General features: G+C 51.1%; 6 protein-coding genes across 6 annotated transcripts; 3 read left to right on the top strand and 3 right to left on the bottom strand.

The window, feature by feature from the left end:
- Nucleotides 1–359: 359 nt before the first annotated feature.
- On the bottom strand, nt 360–2,445 carry CI109_106709 (uncharacterized protein; the record flags this gene model as incomplete). Its single annotated transcript, XM_065967893.1, has 9 exons — nt 360–531; nt 584–673; nt 719–1,116; nt 1,166–1,386; nt 1,443–1,591; nt 1,656–1,714; nt 1,895–1,991; nt 2,035–2,155; nt 2,205–2,445. The coding sequence occupies 9 exons, from the start codon at nt 2,443–2,445 to the stop codon at nt 360–362; spliced, it is 1,548 nt and encodes a 515-aa protein (XP_065823965.1).
- A 296-nt stretch (nt 2,446–2,741) lies between these two features.
- CI109_106708 (uncharacterized protein) lies at nt 2,742–3,368 on the top strand (the record flags this gene model as incomplete). Its single annotated transcript, XM_032002226.1, has 1 exon — nt 2,742–3,368. The coding sequence occupies one exon, from the start codon at nt 2,742–2,744 to the stop codon at nt 3,366–3,368; it is 627 nt and encodes a 208-aa protein (XP_031863783.1).
- A 503-nt stretch (nt 3,369–3,871) lies between these two features.
- CI109_106707 (uncharacterized protein) lies at nt 3,872–4,781 on the bottom strand (the record flags this gene model as incomplete). The annotated part of the gene is made up of 2 exons (XM_032002227.1): nt 3,872–4,319; nt 4,372–4,781. The coding sequence occupies 2 exons, from the start codon at nt 4,779–4,781 to the stop codon at nt 3,872–3,874; spliced, it is 858 nt and encodes a 285-aa protein (XP_031863784.1).
- Nucleotides 4,782–5,279: 498 nt separating this feature from the next.
- CI109_106706 (uncharacterized protein) lies at nt 5,280–6,901 on the top strand (the record flags this gene model as incomplete). Its single annotated transcript, XM_065967892.1, has 9 exons — nt 5,280–5,518; nt 5,581–5,615; nt 5,673–5,685; nt 5,748–5,877; nt 5,929–6,054; nt 6,201–6,346; nt 6,407–6,519; nt 6,588–6,661; nt 6,737–6,901. 9 exons carry the CDS (start codon nt 5,280–5,282, stop codon nt 6,899–6,901), a joined length of 1,041 nt encoding a protein of 346 aa, XP_065823964.1.
- Nucleotides 6,902–7,693: 792 nt separating this feature from the next.
- Nucleotides 7,694–8,713, top strand: CI109_106705 (uncharacterized protein; the record flags this gene model as incomplete). Its single annotated transcript, XM_032002229.1, has 1 exon — nt 7,694–8,713. The coding sequence occupies one exon, from the start codon at nt 7,694–7,696 to the stop codon at nt 8,711–8,713; it is 1,020 nt and encodes a 339-aa protein (XP_031863786.1).
- A 247-nt stretch (nt 8,714–8,960) lies between these two features.
- CI109_106704 (uncharacterized protein) lies at nt 8,961–11,008 on the bottom strand (the record flags this gene model as incomplete). The annotated part of the gene is made up of 7 exons (XM_065967891.1): nt 8,961–9,108; nt 9,215–9,523; nt 9,694–10,090; nt 10,138–10,337; nt 10,381–10,392; nt 10,610–10,630; nt 10,701–11,008. 7 exons carry the CDS (start codon nt 11,006–11,008, stop codon nt 8,961–8,963), a joined length of 1,395 nt encoding a protein of 464 aa, XP_065823963.1.
- Nucleotides 11,009–12,687: the final 1,679 nt, after the last annotated feature.

The following is a 12,687-nucleotide window of genomic DNA, read 5'->3' as shown; positions in this document are numbered from 1 at the left end:
GTTTCGACAGAAATTGGAGCTAAGGCCGTGGTGATGAGACTTCGTAAGTGCAGTTATACGGATCCCGCACAAATGAAGGTTACTCAAGGCTCAGCCCCTTGCTTGAGGCGTTTCAACAATGTTTCCTGGTTGTACATGGAGAAGTGTACTGTCCTGTAGAACGTGTCTGGGTTATGACAACTCCGGCAATCACAACAGTGTCACCGGATCAATGGATACTGCATACTTGACAACTACTCAACTTGACATATTTTGACAACTGCACCGTATCATCCCAGAACCTACAGCGCGGAAACCTGAGAAGCTTGAACGCTGTATCCAGCACAATCTGCTTTCTACATTCACCTCTTTAACCAGCCTTAGATGGGGACAATCTCGCCTCGTGCAATCCTCTCCTCAAGATCGCGCTCGACGTTGGTCTTGTAACCTCGCCACTTTCGTAGCGGCACATGGTCAACAAACAATTCTTGAATTTCGGCAGGACTTCGACGAGAACTCTCCGGCATGATGAAGAACGCCAGTACGGTGCCTCTGCATGTCTGTCAGTCCGCAGTCGTGTTCGAACTCAGGTGTGAGTACTTACGGGATACCGGTGCAGACGAACAACCACGCCGCCCGAACATTCCACCGGTTGAGCATGAGCGGGGTAACAAAGTTGAACATTACAGAGTATCTGTACGTTTTCGAGTCAGCCGGAGAATACCTCGAAGCCACTCACAGATTGCAGTACGCCAATCCCCAACCGCTACCTCTCGCTCTGAATCGCTGCTCTGGCATTTCGTTGAGGTACGCATACGCCGTGGATGTTTGGAAGTTGTTGAAGAAGTTGGCAGTCACACCGGCAAACACTAACGCAGCTCCCAACTCGGGCGTCGAGTAGTTGAAGCAGCCTATCGTGGCCACCATTAACATACCGCAGCAGACACCGGTGAATCCGATCATCGTCATTCGTCGTCGACCGAGGAAGTCTACCAAAGAGGCGTCTAAGGCTACAGCCACGATCTGAGTAGAATATTGAATGACTGTCGCCAAGAACGGATCGGCAACTCCAGCAAGCTGGTAGAAGTAGGTCGAATAGTTGCTGAACACCGGCAAACCGACGAAGGAAGACAAGACCTGGCGGAAAGTTCAGGCGCTGGAACTTTGGAAGTGAAAACAAACCCACCTTGGGATACGATCCAATGAGGAATCGTTTTCCGTTCAGACCTTTGAAGATGTCGAAACGACCGTTTGCTCGTTTGCCTTCGATGTCGGCCAAACGCATGACCTCGATGGTTGCTGCCATGATACCGATTTCCTGCTCCACATCGTATCCCGGCACTTTGGCGTTCAGCTTGTTGAGTGTCTTTCGACATTTGTCAAGCTTTCCTTTGCCGACCAAGTACCCTACGTGTCCAGTCAGTACTCTCCGTGTCAAGAAAAAGCCGTCCGGTTGAGCGTACAGGGTGTCTCTGGGAGGAACATGTACACAACAGCAATGGCACCGATCATGGCGAATTGCGAGTAAATCAGACTCTTCCAGTCGTAAGGGTCGGCATCTCGATGTACTTTCAGGGCGACTGCACCCATCAGAATACCGAAGCTGTACCACCTGCGAACGATCACAGTCAGCGCTGCGTGCAGTGATCAAAGGCGGCTGAAACGATGATGCTCACATGCTGTACGCGACAATGAGCAGACCTCGAACTCTCGAAGGTGCATGCTCGGAGATGTACTATCTTATCAGCTCCGAGTTATTGCACCTGACTTACCAATGGAAGAGTCGCTTGAACCGAACCGATTGCAATACCGGTGATCAATTTGGCAATAGTCCAGTGCCACCACACATGGGAGACCGATTCGACGATGGCGCCCTACACAATGGTAAGCGACATTAAGCGATTGGAAAACGCACCAGTGCAAGCGTTGCCAAACACATCCACATTGCAGCGATTCTTCCCAACCAATCGGACAAGTACTGAATAAGGAACTGGCCGACCACATTTCCGGCGCTAAGATGGCTTAGTGATATGCGTTCCGGGATTTGCAACTCACGCATGAAGGCCACCAAAGGTAGATACAGCAACTGGATCCAAAGCACTTTTACCCTTCGGGGCCATCTGCCTGATGAAACCCTTGTTCGCGATAATCGAGTTTTGAATAGAGTATTGGTAGCCTAACATGACCGGTGTATCAGAGGCGTTTCCACAAACTCGCGCACTCACCATCGAGCGCGGCACACACCCCAGCGGCCACACACACTGCTACTGTACGTCGGAAGGCCGAAACGGTCTGTCGAATGGTCATCATGTCTGTTTGGGACTTGAGCTGGGTCGTAACCCCTTTGTGGATAGCCTCCACTTGGGGAAGGGCGTCGACATCTCGTGTGACATCTTCGGTCTGAACGACCGCCAAGTCGTCGTCCTTGTAGTCTTGTAGTGCAATGTCGTCCTTGTTGTTGTTCATTGTCCTTTGGTATATCCATAATATGTGTAGGTACAGAAACGTGACCAGACCATGTCCGGGCTATATACCTTATCGTCGCAGTATCCCTGTCGCTTTGGTCTACCTGGCAGATGATAGGTTCGGCGCCGCCGCCGTTCTCCGATGCAGGTGGATACCTCTAACCAACGGCGAAACCGGCCGTCAAGTAGCGGCAATCATCCCGTGTTTGACGCGCGGAACCTATCTTTCCGTCATTTGCTTATCACTTCATCTCGCGTTAGAACAGACGCAATGTCACTTGCATCCGTTGAATAGACATGTCTGAGCAATCTGCGCCCGAACCATACATTCGACTCTTTCGAAGCGGGGATGAACCGTCGCTCTCCAAGATATGTTGTGCAACGGGGAACAAGGGCGAAGATGCTACTGGATTGTTGTCAAACGACGAGATATGGGGAGATGTCTACGTGCTTCCGTATGTAGCGAGAGACCCATCGCTTGCATGGGTGGTAGAAGCTGGAGGAGCCGTAGTGGGCTACTGTGTCGCGACGGACGATACTCAAAAGTTCAACGAGTGGTTTGGAGAGGAATGGTGGCCAAAACGACAATCGCGATTCACGCGTGATCAAACACCCCGAGAGACTACCATTTTCGACTACGCCGATGCCAAGACTAGAGCCACGCCCGACCCGTACGGATACAACACACGATATCCAGCCCACATGCATATTGATCTACTACCATCCGCTCAAGGCAGAGGCATCGGAGCGAAACTCATCACAACGGCGATCAGTGCGCTGAGAGAACGGAAAGTCAGTGCCGTTCGACTGGGTACATCAGCGGAGAATGTCAGAGCATGTCGTTTCTATACCAAGCTAGGTTTCGGAGAGGCAGATGCCAAGGCCGGATCGAGAGTCTTTGTTCTGGATCTGCAGGAGCAATGATGGAAGAGCCGAGGTAAGTATACGGCATATGCCTATTCCTTTGTTACAGCTGACTTCGACACTCCAGTAGGCGGGCTCAATCCAGTGCAAGCGCAGTATATATGACGCACCAACTTCCTCGACTGGCGATCCAGCGGTCGGAGAAGCATGTCAACTAGCCAGATCACCATCAGCGTAGCTTGTGTACTGGCTTTCACCACGATGTTATGCACCAGCGAGAAATTCGAATATGCTTGTTCTCCCTTGTTTCCGTGGAGGAGCAAGATCCCCTTCGTTGAGGTGCATTCCGGTGCACATGACCCTGAGACACGAAATCTACAAGTATGAGCTCTAACGTCGCTTCCACCATAGAGGCCTGCAGAGCGTTGGAAGTGTGAAGATTAGCTATCGATTGGCAGGATGAAACGTTGAAAGGGAAGAGGCCTTACAACCTATATATGGTGCATTCATTGACTGATACGAGTAATTGGCTCATAACCACCAGCACAGTCCACTCGCTGAGACTAAGCCTTCTCTCCATTCTCCAATTGCTGCGCGAGCGTCTTCAAATCAGGCCCTTTCCCTCCATACTCCACCGGCACATCCTCTAACTTGCCCAGTTCCTTCCCCAAGTTCTCCTTGTAGCTGATGACCTGGAACTTCTTGGCTGTTTCCGTCGATACGAACAGACTGATAGCAGTGAATACCCACGACATGATCAAAGGCACTTCGACAAAGAACTTGCGAAGGAGCATTTCGGGATAGTGCGCTTGCATGATTTCGATGACCGCTTTGGACGCAACCCTGACGAGTGGGTTCATTCGAAGAAACGAGACGCCGCCGTACAGGTGGACCTGGTCGATACGGTGTGGGTCAGATCCTTTGCCGTAGTCTGGAATGGGAATGGATGTGTTGGACAAGTCGAGATGGGTAATGGCCTGCTCCATGAGGTTGATACGCCATCGAAGGAAGCTGTGCGGGTATGAGCATGAGGCCTGGGCGAAATGTTCAAAAGAGGACATACCGGTCGAGATCTCCAAATGGCTTCTTCAGATCTTTCACCGCACCGTATACGTTCCAAGTCACCACGTCACTCTTCCCATCCGCTTTTCCCACCTTGGTGACATAGCCTAATCCTTCAAAGTCGGGACCGAAATCGTCCGGAGCGGCATCCGTATCCAGACCAAAGTCCTTCCTCCATTTGAGTGTCTTCGTGAGGCTCTCGGCGGCCTTGTCCACATCATTTGCTACTGATCGAAGGTACTTTTGAAGGACGAGTAGAGTGGCAAATGCTGGCGGTGCTGCGGACGATAGATGTACACCCCAGATGGTTGAGTGTCCTGCATCGGCGAGTATCTTTGGAAGTCGAGTGTGGAGTTGGTGTAGTGGATGATCGTTGGTCAGTGATGGCCAGGTGCCAGTGGATTCTGCCATGATGCAGTTTTGTAAGATGGAATGGAAAAGGAGGAGATTGAAGGTAGGGTCGCTGATCTTCTGTTGATGTGACTTTTCCCACTCTCATCACCTCGGTGAATCGGATGTCATTTTGTTATCTGATTGTGAATATGTTATGTAATTTAATTGAAGCGTGCTGTGTTTAATCACTCAGCCCATTTATGACTGGGTTCCCTTGTATTTGCCGCCGGTTTAAACGCTCCACTGTATGTGTGTATGATGACGTTTTTTACGTTTATTACGCGTGAAAATTGTTTATTCGCATCTCGCTTGGAATCAAGGCGTTAGTGCGATCTCAGCCGATATGTTGGTGGTAAAGTGATGCATCTATCCCATCCCATCATATCCTACTTCCCCATGATCCCTTTTCATCTGTTGTACTCCGGTTAGTCACATACATACGTGGTCGGTCACTCTTCTATTTACCCTTTTCCTTGTAATCCAAGGCAAAATTAAAAGTGTGATCGACGACCAACCATGGGTATCGACTTCCTGCATCTGCTTTCGGGAGGACATGCAGCTCAAGGACACGACGGACCTCATGCTGCGCACAGGAAGAAGGAATACGTCTTCGATAATGGTACGCTAGGAGCAGGAGGGTATTCAAAAGTCGTAAAGGCGAAATGGAAGGCTCGTTCATCCATGATCGTCGCGGTCAAGGTCGTGAGGAAGGAAGCAGTCAAGGATAGAGCAGGGTATCTGAGGGTGATTGACGTGTGAGTGGCTCGTCTACATCAAGCAAGTCCTATATGTCGACTGACATGCCATGAATCATCAGAGGGTTCCCTCGTATCAACCAACATCCCAATATCTGTGAGTTCTTTTTGTGCTGCGCTTCAATCCCTCTGCTGACGATCAACCCCGACACAGGTGCTGGACTAGAGTGAGCAGCCTTGAATCTTCGCGCATCGACAGAACATTCACTGATGTCGTGTATTTCTTCAGCTGGTTCGAGACACCCACCAAATTTTATGTCACTTTCCCTATCCTCACCGGTGGCGAATTGTTGGAGAGACTGAATACGAGAGGTCGGTTCACGGAGGACGCTACGAAGAAGGTGGTGAAGACGATTCTGGTGAGTTCATCGTGAGCCCGGAAATTCTTGAGCTTATCACGTTGCATATAGGAAATCCTTGCATTCATCCACTCTCACGGTATCATACATCGAGATATCAAGCCTGACAACTTTTTGTACCGCACACCGAAGTCGGAAATCGATGATATCGTCCTGATTGACTTTGGCATCTCAAAGGTGAGTGTGTGCCGTCTGTCCACGTCGAGAGCGCTGCTCACAAGTAGTATCCTTCTGTCAACTCTCCTTCGCCTGTTCGTCTCGCTCCATTATACCCTCCATCCGCTCTTCGTTCATGCCCTCGTGCATCACGGCAATCTCTCCAGATCCTTGACTCACAATCGGACGAAGACCCTAAGAACCAGTTTGAAGCGGGTGGAACGCCAGGATATGCAGCACCCGAAGTGTTTTGTGGGACGGGATATGGAAAGAATTCCGACTTGTTCGGTGCGGGAGTGATCGCATACAACCTGTACGTGTAGATCAGGCTGTTGTACACTAGTCGCTTCCGTTATGCTGACCGATCACTCAGGCTATCATCATGGAGTCCATGGGAATCTCACGACACAATTTCGCTGATTCAAGAAACCGCCCATTCGAATATCAACTTCCCACCCGGTCCATTTGAGGGAGTTTCCGAAGAAGGTGAGTGTTCGTGGGACTGCGTGTCACTACGTGGGCTCGGATCGCTGACGATTTCCATCCGTCTTCAGCGAAAACCTTTGTGCGATATCTCATGCAACCTCCTTTGAAACGTCCCAGTGCCAAGGTGGCCTTGAAACACAAGGTGAGTGTGTGTGGAGAAGGGTAAGATCGTGCTCATCTAAGCTTATCGCGACTGCTTCTTCCCTCCCCTCGTTAGTGGATTGCCGGACATGTCGACTCTACCGATGACAGTGATCACATCTTGAATCGACGCGAAGCTGACGAATCGACTGTGGAACCGATACAACCGCACCCCACTGTCAGACCGCATCACACGCTCGCCCGGCAGATCACAGCTTTGTCATCGATCAACGGGCACTAGACTTACACTGTCAACATCACTTTCACTTATCATCCGCATTCTCAACACGTTACGCATATTCTTCACGACACATAGACATCCTTCATCTCCTTACCCACGACACACGAGCATCAGTTATTGTACTTTCTCCAGTTGGTCTTCTCGCTTATAATCAATCAAAAGCACCGAGAACGAGTCGTTAGACGTAATATGTAATCAGGTATAGAGTACGAAATGCACTTCATGTTCATGTTCGGTGGGCATGGAGGGGAAGCCTCACATCACACGAGATATCATTGTCTCGACTGACTTTATTGGAATCTGCTACGAGTTGTTAATCAACCGTTGACAGGCCAAGAGTAGTGCCGATACTTACCGGGTGATTTATGATGATACTGATCAAAAGTAAAAACGTGCGTTCAACCGGTGCAAACACGTTCGTTTCATGACCGCTCACGGCTACGATACCTGATAGCTGACTCACCTTGCAGGACCACCTAACTCGGCCAGTCTGACAGAGGGACTCGCGGTGAGTCTCCCTCCACATCTTTGAGGGTAGAAATGGGATCTGCGCTCTACATCTCGAAAACCCGAACAGCGAAAGCCGAGAACCCGAGCGATATCGACCATGACACGTGCTGTGCACCATTGCAGCACGAGTCACATGGGTGCAGTCCAGTGGATGCTTGAACCATTTGCGCATGCATAGTGGTCACGTTTCGACCATGAGGTTTTCAAGACAGTATAATGACTGCATGATCAACCTATGAGTTGTTGAATTCCCCAACCACTCTCTAGGGTTGACGTTTGATCATGCTAGCCTTCGCACTCTTCTCTCTGTTGCCACTCTGCGCTTCCGCGGCGACGCTCGCCACCTTCCACGACGTACCTCTCGCTCCAAGCCCGCTTCCAGCTCCAGGAGGCAGAAGCAACGCCGATGCGATCGTCTCTGCGTTCGGCGATCTTTCCCGAAACACAAAATGGAATCTGATCAAGAGTATTCCTCTTGAAGGCGACGTAGGCGAGGTCGAGTCGATGGTGCGTATCAACGACGATCGGTTCGTGCTTGCCTGGGGCAACTGGACTGTGCCTACTAAGGCGTACGGTAAAGACGCCCAAGGTAACACGATCTACATCAACGGGACTGATCGCACTCCCGGCCAAGGTATCTCCCACTTGACGGTGTTCGATGGGAATGGCACTCGCTTGGCTACTGCAACTTTGAACGATGTTGATGCAACCGAGTATCACGTCGGAGGAATGGACTACGACGGCGAATATCTCTGGACCGAGCTCGCACAGTATCGACCTAACAGTACGGCCACCGCTATCCGTGTCGACCCTTACACTTACGATGTCACTCCCATTGTCCATATCAACGATCACTCAGGGGGTATCATCCACGACACGAAGAAACGCACCATCACGATGCTCAACTGGGGCTCACGCAACGCCTCCCGGTTCGGTCTCGATTCGCACGATTTCTACAGACAACCGAAAGCGGTCTTCCCCAACCCGAGCTCCTTTGTGGACTATCAAGACTGCAAGTGGCTTGGCTACCCTACAAAGTGGGACCGCAAAAAGAGCGTTGCGCTCTGTTCTGGTGTCGCAGTCTACCAATTCGGCGACAAGATCACAGAGCTCGGTGGTATCGCGCTTGTCGACGTCGACACGATGGTGCCGCTTATCGAGGTTCCCATGAATCTGCTCACCCCCGCGGGATTGTCGATGAACCAGAACCCTGTCGACGTTGATGTTGTTGACGGGAAGATGCGTCTCTTCTTCGCTCCGGACTTGCAGAACGGTACCATCTTCGTATATGAGTCGGTTTGAGAGCGCATCCAGTGCGGCATCGGTGGAAAGTAAGCGGGGTTAAGTGCCGCATAAGAGGGAGTGTAGTATACATGAGCCACGCCCGCGTTAGAACAGGTGTGAACAGTTGGTCGTATAATCAAAGCGGCGTTCCCAAATCATCCTGATGCATACCTATTAATTTTATCACCAACTCGCTTACAGTGACAAGATAGCCAAGATTATCCCGATGACTCGACAGAAGAAACACATGATATACACAACCTGACTAATCCTCCCAGCCACCTTCCGGCTCCTCAGATCCTTTCCTCAGATTGTCCCAGATGGTCTCCCTGTCGGCTGGAAAGAGACCCTTAGGCTTTGTCCAAGGATCAATCGTCGGATCGTCTCGATAGTAAAAGTCGTACTGAAGCTTCCTTTGAACCGATCGATGGATCATTTGTAGTCGCCCAGGAAGCATTCTCCGATATCGGAATCGATTGATTCTGTCGTCAGCTCGTGTTTCAGCGCGCAACAACTCACCTCCAAGAGTAAGCTCCATTTTGACCGCGCGAACCAGCACCTCCCGCATAGTTTCTCGTCTGAAGCAAGAACCATTCCACGATCCACCATTTCGCCGTCAGCGATTCCTTTGGCAATCTCTTCAGATCCGATTCCTCCGCTCGTAACTCGGCAGGAGAGAAGTATTGTTCATCGGTGTCGAACGCAGCTGCAAGGTCAAGCAAAGTGTGGATCTTGTCCGGCGTGAGTATCGTCGAGATTTGGTTTCGCAGTTCAGACTGTTCGTGAAGATGTCGAATCTGGCGTTGCGAGAAGTGCTCCTTGAGTTGTCTGATGGGTTCGAGTAAGCTCGGAAGGTATTGCTGGATGTAGTCGTTGACGGGGGTGACCAAAAGGGCATGTTGAAGCAGCACGTTCGATGCGTCTAGCTTGAGACCGCAATGTTCGGCCTCGCGAAGCATCCACCTGACGTCAGCTTGGTCGGTAACGCAGAAACTCACCTGAAACTGATGTTGGACAACGACGCTTGACCGTTCTCGTCATTTCCCCCTCCGACATCGCTATGACAGCCGAGGAACCATACCTCTTTGGTGCGCAATTGTTCCTGCTCTCCATGTCCACAGGTATCTCCCCCGTTCCTGACTTCGCCCACTTCGTTCTGCGCTGGAGCAGCCTGAACCGGTAGTCTTCCGAAGACACCCTTGACCCGGTGGACGAAATTGCCAACGAACCTGGAGAGTTTATGGAGGAAGTGCTCGGTGCAGTATGGGTAGTCATCCTCGGCGAAAGGGATATCGGGGTGTCGATAAACGGGCTGGAATTTGGCTCGTCGTTCATTCAGAGCGAGGGATTGTCGAAAGAAACCGACCATATCGACGTTGGAAGCGAAGGGGAGTTCTGCGGTTTGATGAGCACGGCATTCGAACAGAGGACAGGCGACTCACCTTTGACTTCGAGTAAACCCAAACTCGCCACTGTGTCGTGTACTCCCAAGAAGTGCACCTTGACCGCTTTGCTGATTCCGAACGTCCTTTTGTACCCATGTGCAAGGCTTTCAGTCACGAACGGCTGACCATGCATATCTCTGCGCCCATCTGGACATGGGAGGTAGATGTTGGTGGGGTCTTGGTATATCGCATACGCGCTGGGTGACTTGTAAGCAAGCTGGAGACGAAAGGGTGACTCACATGGAAACTTGGCTGTGATTACCGGCGGGGAGGAGTCCAACCTGTCATCAGCGGGCGTCGCAGAGAGTACTACTCACTTTTTCGATCATACCCGCGAGACAACGAGCAGAGTATGAACCTGTCGTAAGTATATGCTCCCTGTGCAATGAACTCACCTCGGGAGAAGCCAAAGATGAAGATACGGTCGCCGTTTCTACCCATCAGCGTTGAATTGACTTGACGCACTCACCGATAAGTCTCCATCAGATACCTATACGCGCTCTGAACATGCTCCGAAAAGTTCCTGTCGTGTCAGATGTGCAACACATCGGTCGACTTACCAGGCAAACGCTTCATCCATCTTGACCCCAATCCTTCGTCGAATCCCGCTCCACATCGAAGCAGCGGACGGCAGAGTCGTCCCAATCCCCGAGTCATAGTACATCAACTGCTCCGCGTCGACTTGGAGGACACTCGCAGTCTTGATGACGTTCGTGTTCTTCATGCTGTACCGATTGGTTGTGCCGTCCATGAGAATCACCAGATTGCGGCCGGTCGAATGCGTTGTCGTCGTCGAGGCCGTCCCATTGTTCTTCTCGGATGATGAGGATTCCGCGAATGGATTGGTAACTTGTTCGCGAGACGACATGGTGGCGGAAGGAGTGATCAGAGCGTGATGGTGTGGGAAGAAAGAAACATTACCATGAAAGCGGCTTGTTGTTGTAATATAGCACGACGAAGGTGGAAAGCGAATACAGAAATAGAACCATATAATTTGTTGATCACGAGGTGACAGCAGATCACCTCAAGGCACGGTGATCACCAGGGATCCCCGCGTTGATCTGTCCGGATCTTACTCGCTTGCCTGATGATCATTCCCATGGGATACGACACCGGGTATCTGTTCGCATCGACTCGACCTGCTACCGAGACCTGCAAACGGGAATCGTAGCGCGGATAGCAGACGCTGCGGTGTCGTGCTGAAAAGATGTCAAATTTATGTCTACCCCTTCTCAACTGTAGTGCGTGGCGAGCACTGGTATCGTTTGCGAATCCAGCAGGAATTGTTTGTCAATGGAATTGGCCGTCTATCCCTACGTCCGTTCGTGACCATGCAAGAACGCCAGCATTGTCGGTCGCTGGCCCGCGTCAATCGTGTACCGCAAGGATTGATGTTGTCGATTTACAACGCTGCTGGTGGAGGATACCGTCGAGTGTACTGTTTTACGGTGAATGTATCTAGCGCTGCACGAAATCGTAACTACAGCTTTACGACTTGCTGCGGAATATGCAACGTCGTGCGTGTGTATAGCTGATTTACGATGAGATGTAGCGTGTGTTGATTAGTGCACCGTATCAATGCAATTCTTACGTATCGATATTCGACTGATAAGGGTTAGAGCGTACTATATACATATCAAGCCACTGCAATCGATAGACTTCATCCAATCGAACCAGGTTCTCATAATGCTCTTGCTCCAAGTACAGAGGCAGTCGAGGTGTGTTTGACTCTGCTTCTCCCGCTGTGAACCATTGAAGCTCACTGTCAGAGGCGGGTCCGTTGACGGGCCTAAGCGAGGAATACGGGTTACGAATAGCACAAAGTCCTGTACCGAATTGTACAAGTCGAATACCGAGTGTACGAGACTTGGGGTTGACTGACAGATCGTTGTACGGGTTCCACAGTAGTGAACTAGACAGAGGAATATACATTCGTCACAGGAATAACTATGTACGAGTCCTAACAGGCGGAAGCTCATCCCCGCCCGGGGGCGGGGCGCAGACGGTCCGGACGGCCAGGAAAGCGCGAGGACGCGGACGCGGGCGGCCGGAAAGCGGACGAGAGCTGATCATAGCGGACGGGCGAGCGAGACGACAGGAGCCAGGTCGCCGCTCCCCCTGGTCATGGAAGCCAGGAAAGCGACGAAAGCAGGACGACGGCCGGATCACCGTCCGCCCCGCCTCGTGCCAGGGTTATAGGGGTCGTTCCTGCGTGAGGGTTTTTGGTTAGAACCTTCCTAGTCAATCTTTGAGCGATGGTAGATGATAGAACAGACTTGTGGCTATCTTAATCCACTTCAGTTGCGCTTCTATCTTGTACAACAGTTTGGCAATCACTTACCAAACATACCACCCAGAATGAAAACCCTCACGAACTTCTGAGGGTTTTTGCTCTATGGTGGTGTCACCATACAGACCACCCCTCACAAAGTTCTGAGGGTTTCCTTAGGGGTTAGGGGGTTAGGGGTTAGGGGTTAGGGGTTTAGGGGTTTAGGGGTTAGGGGTTAGGGGTTAGGGGGTTAGGGGGTTAGGGGTTAGGGGGGTTAG

Source organism: Kwoniella shandongensis, chromosome 13 (genome assembly GCF_008629635.2).
Source record: "Kwoniella shandongensis chromosome 13, complete sequence".
Classification (NCBI taxonomy): Eukaryota; Fungi; Basidiomycota; class Tremellomycetes; order Tremellales; family Cryptococcaceae; genus Kwoniella; species Kwoniella shandongensis.
This window is presented reverse-complemented; position numbering and strand designations above follow the sequence as displayed.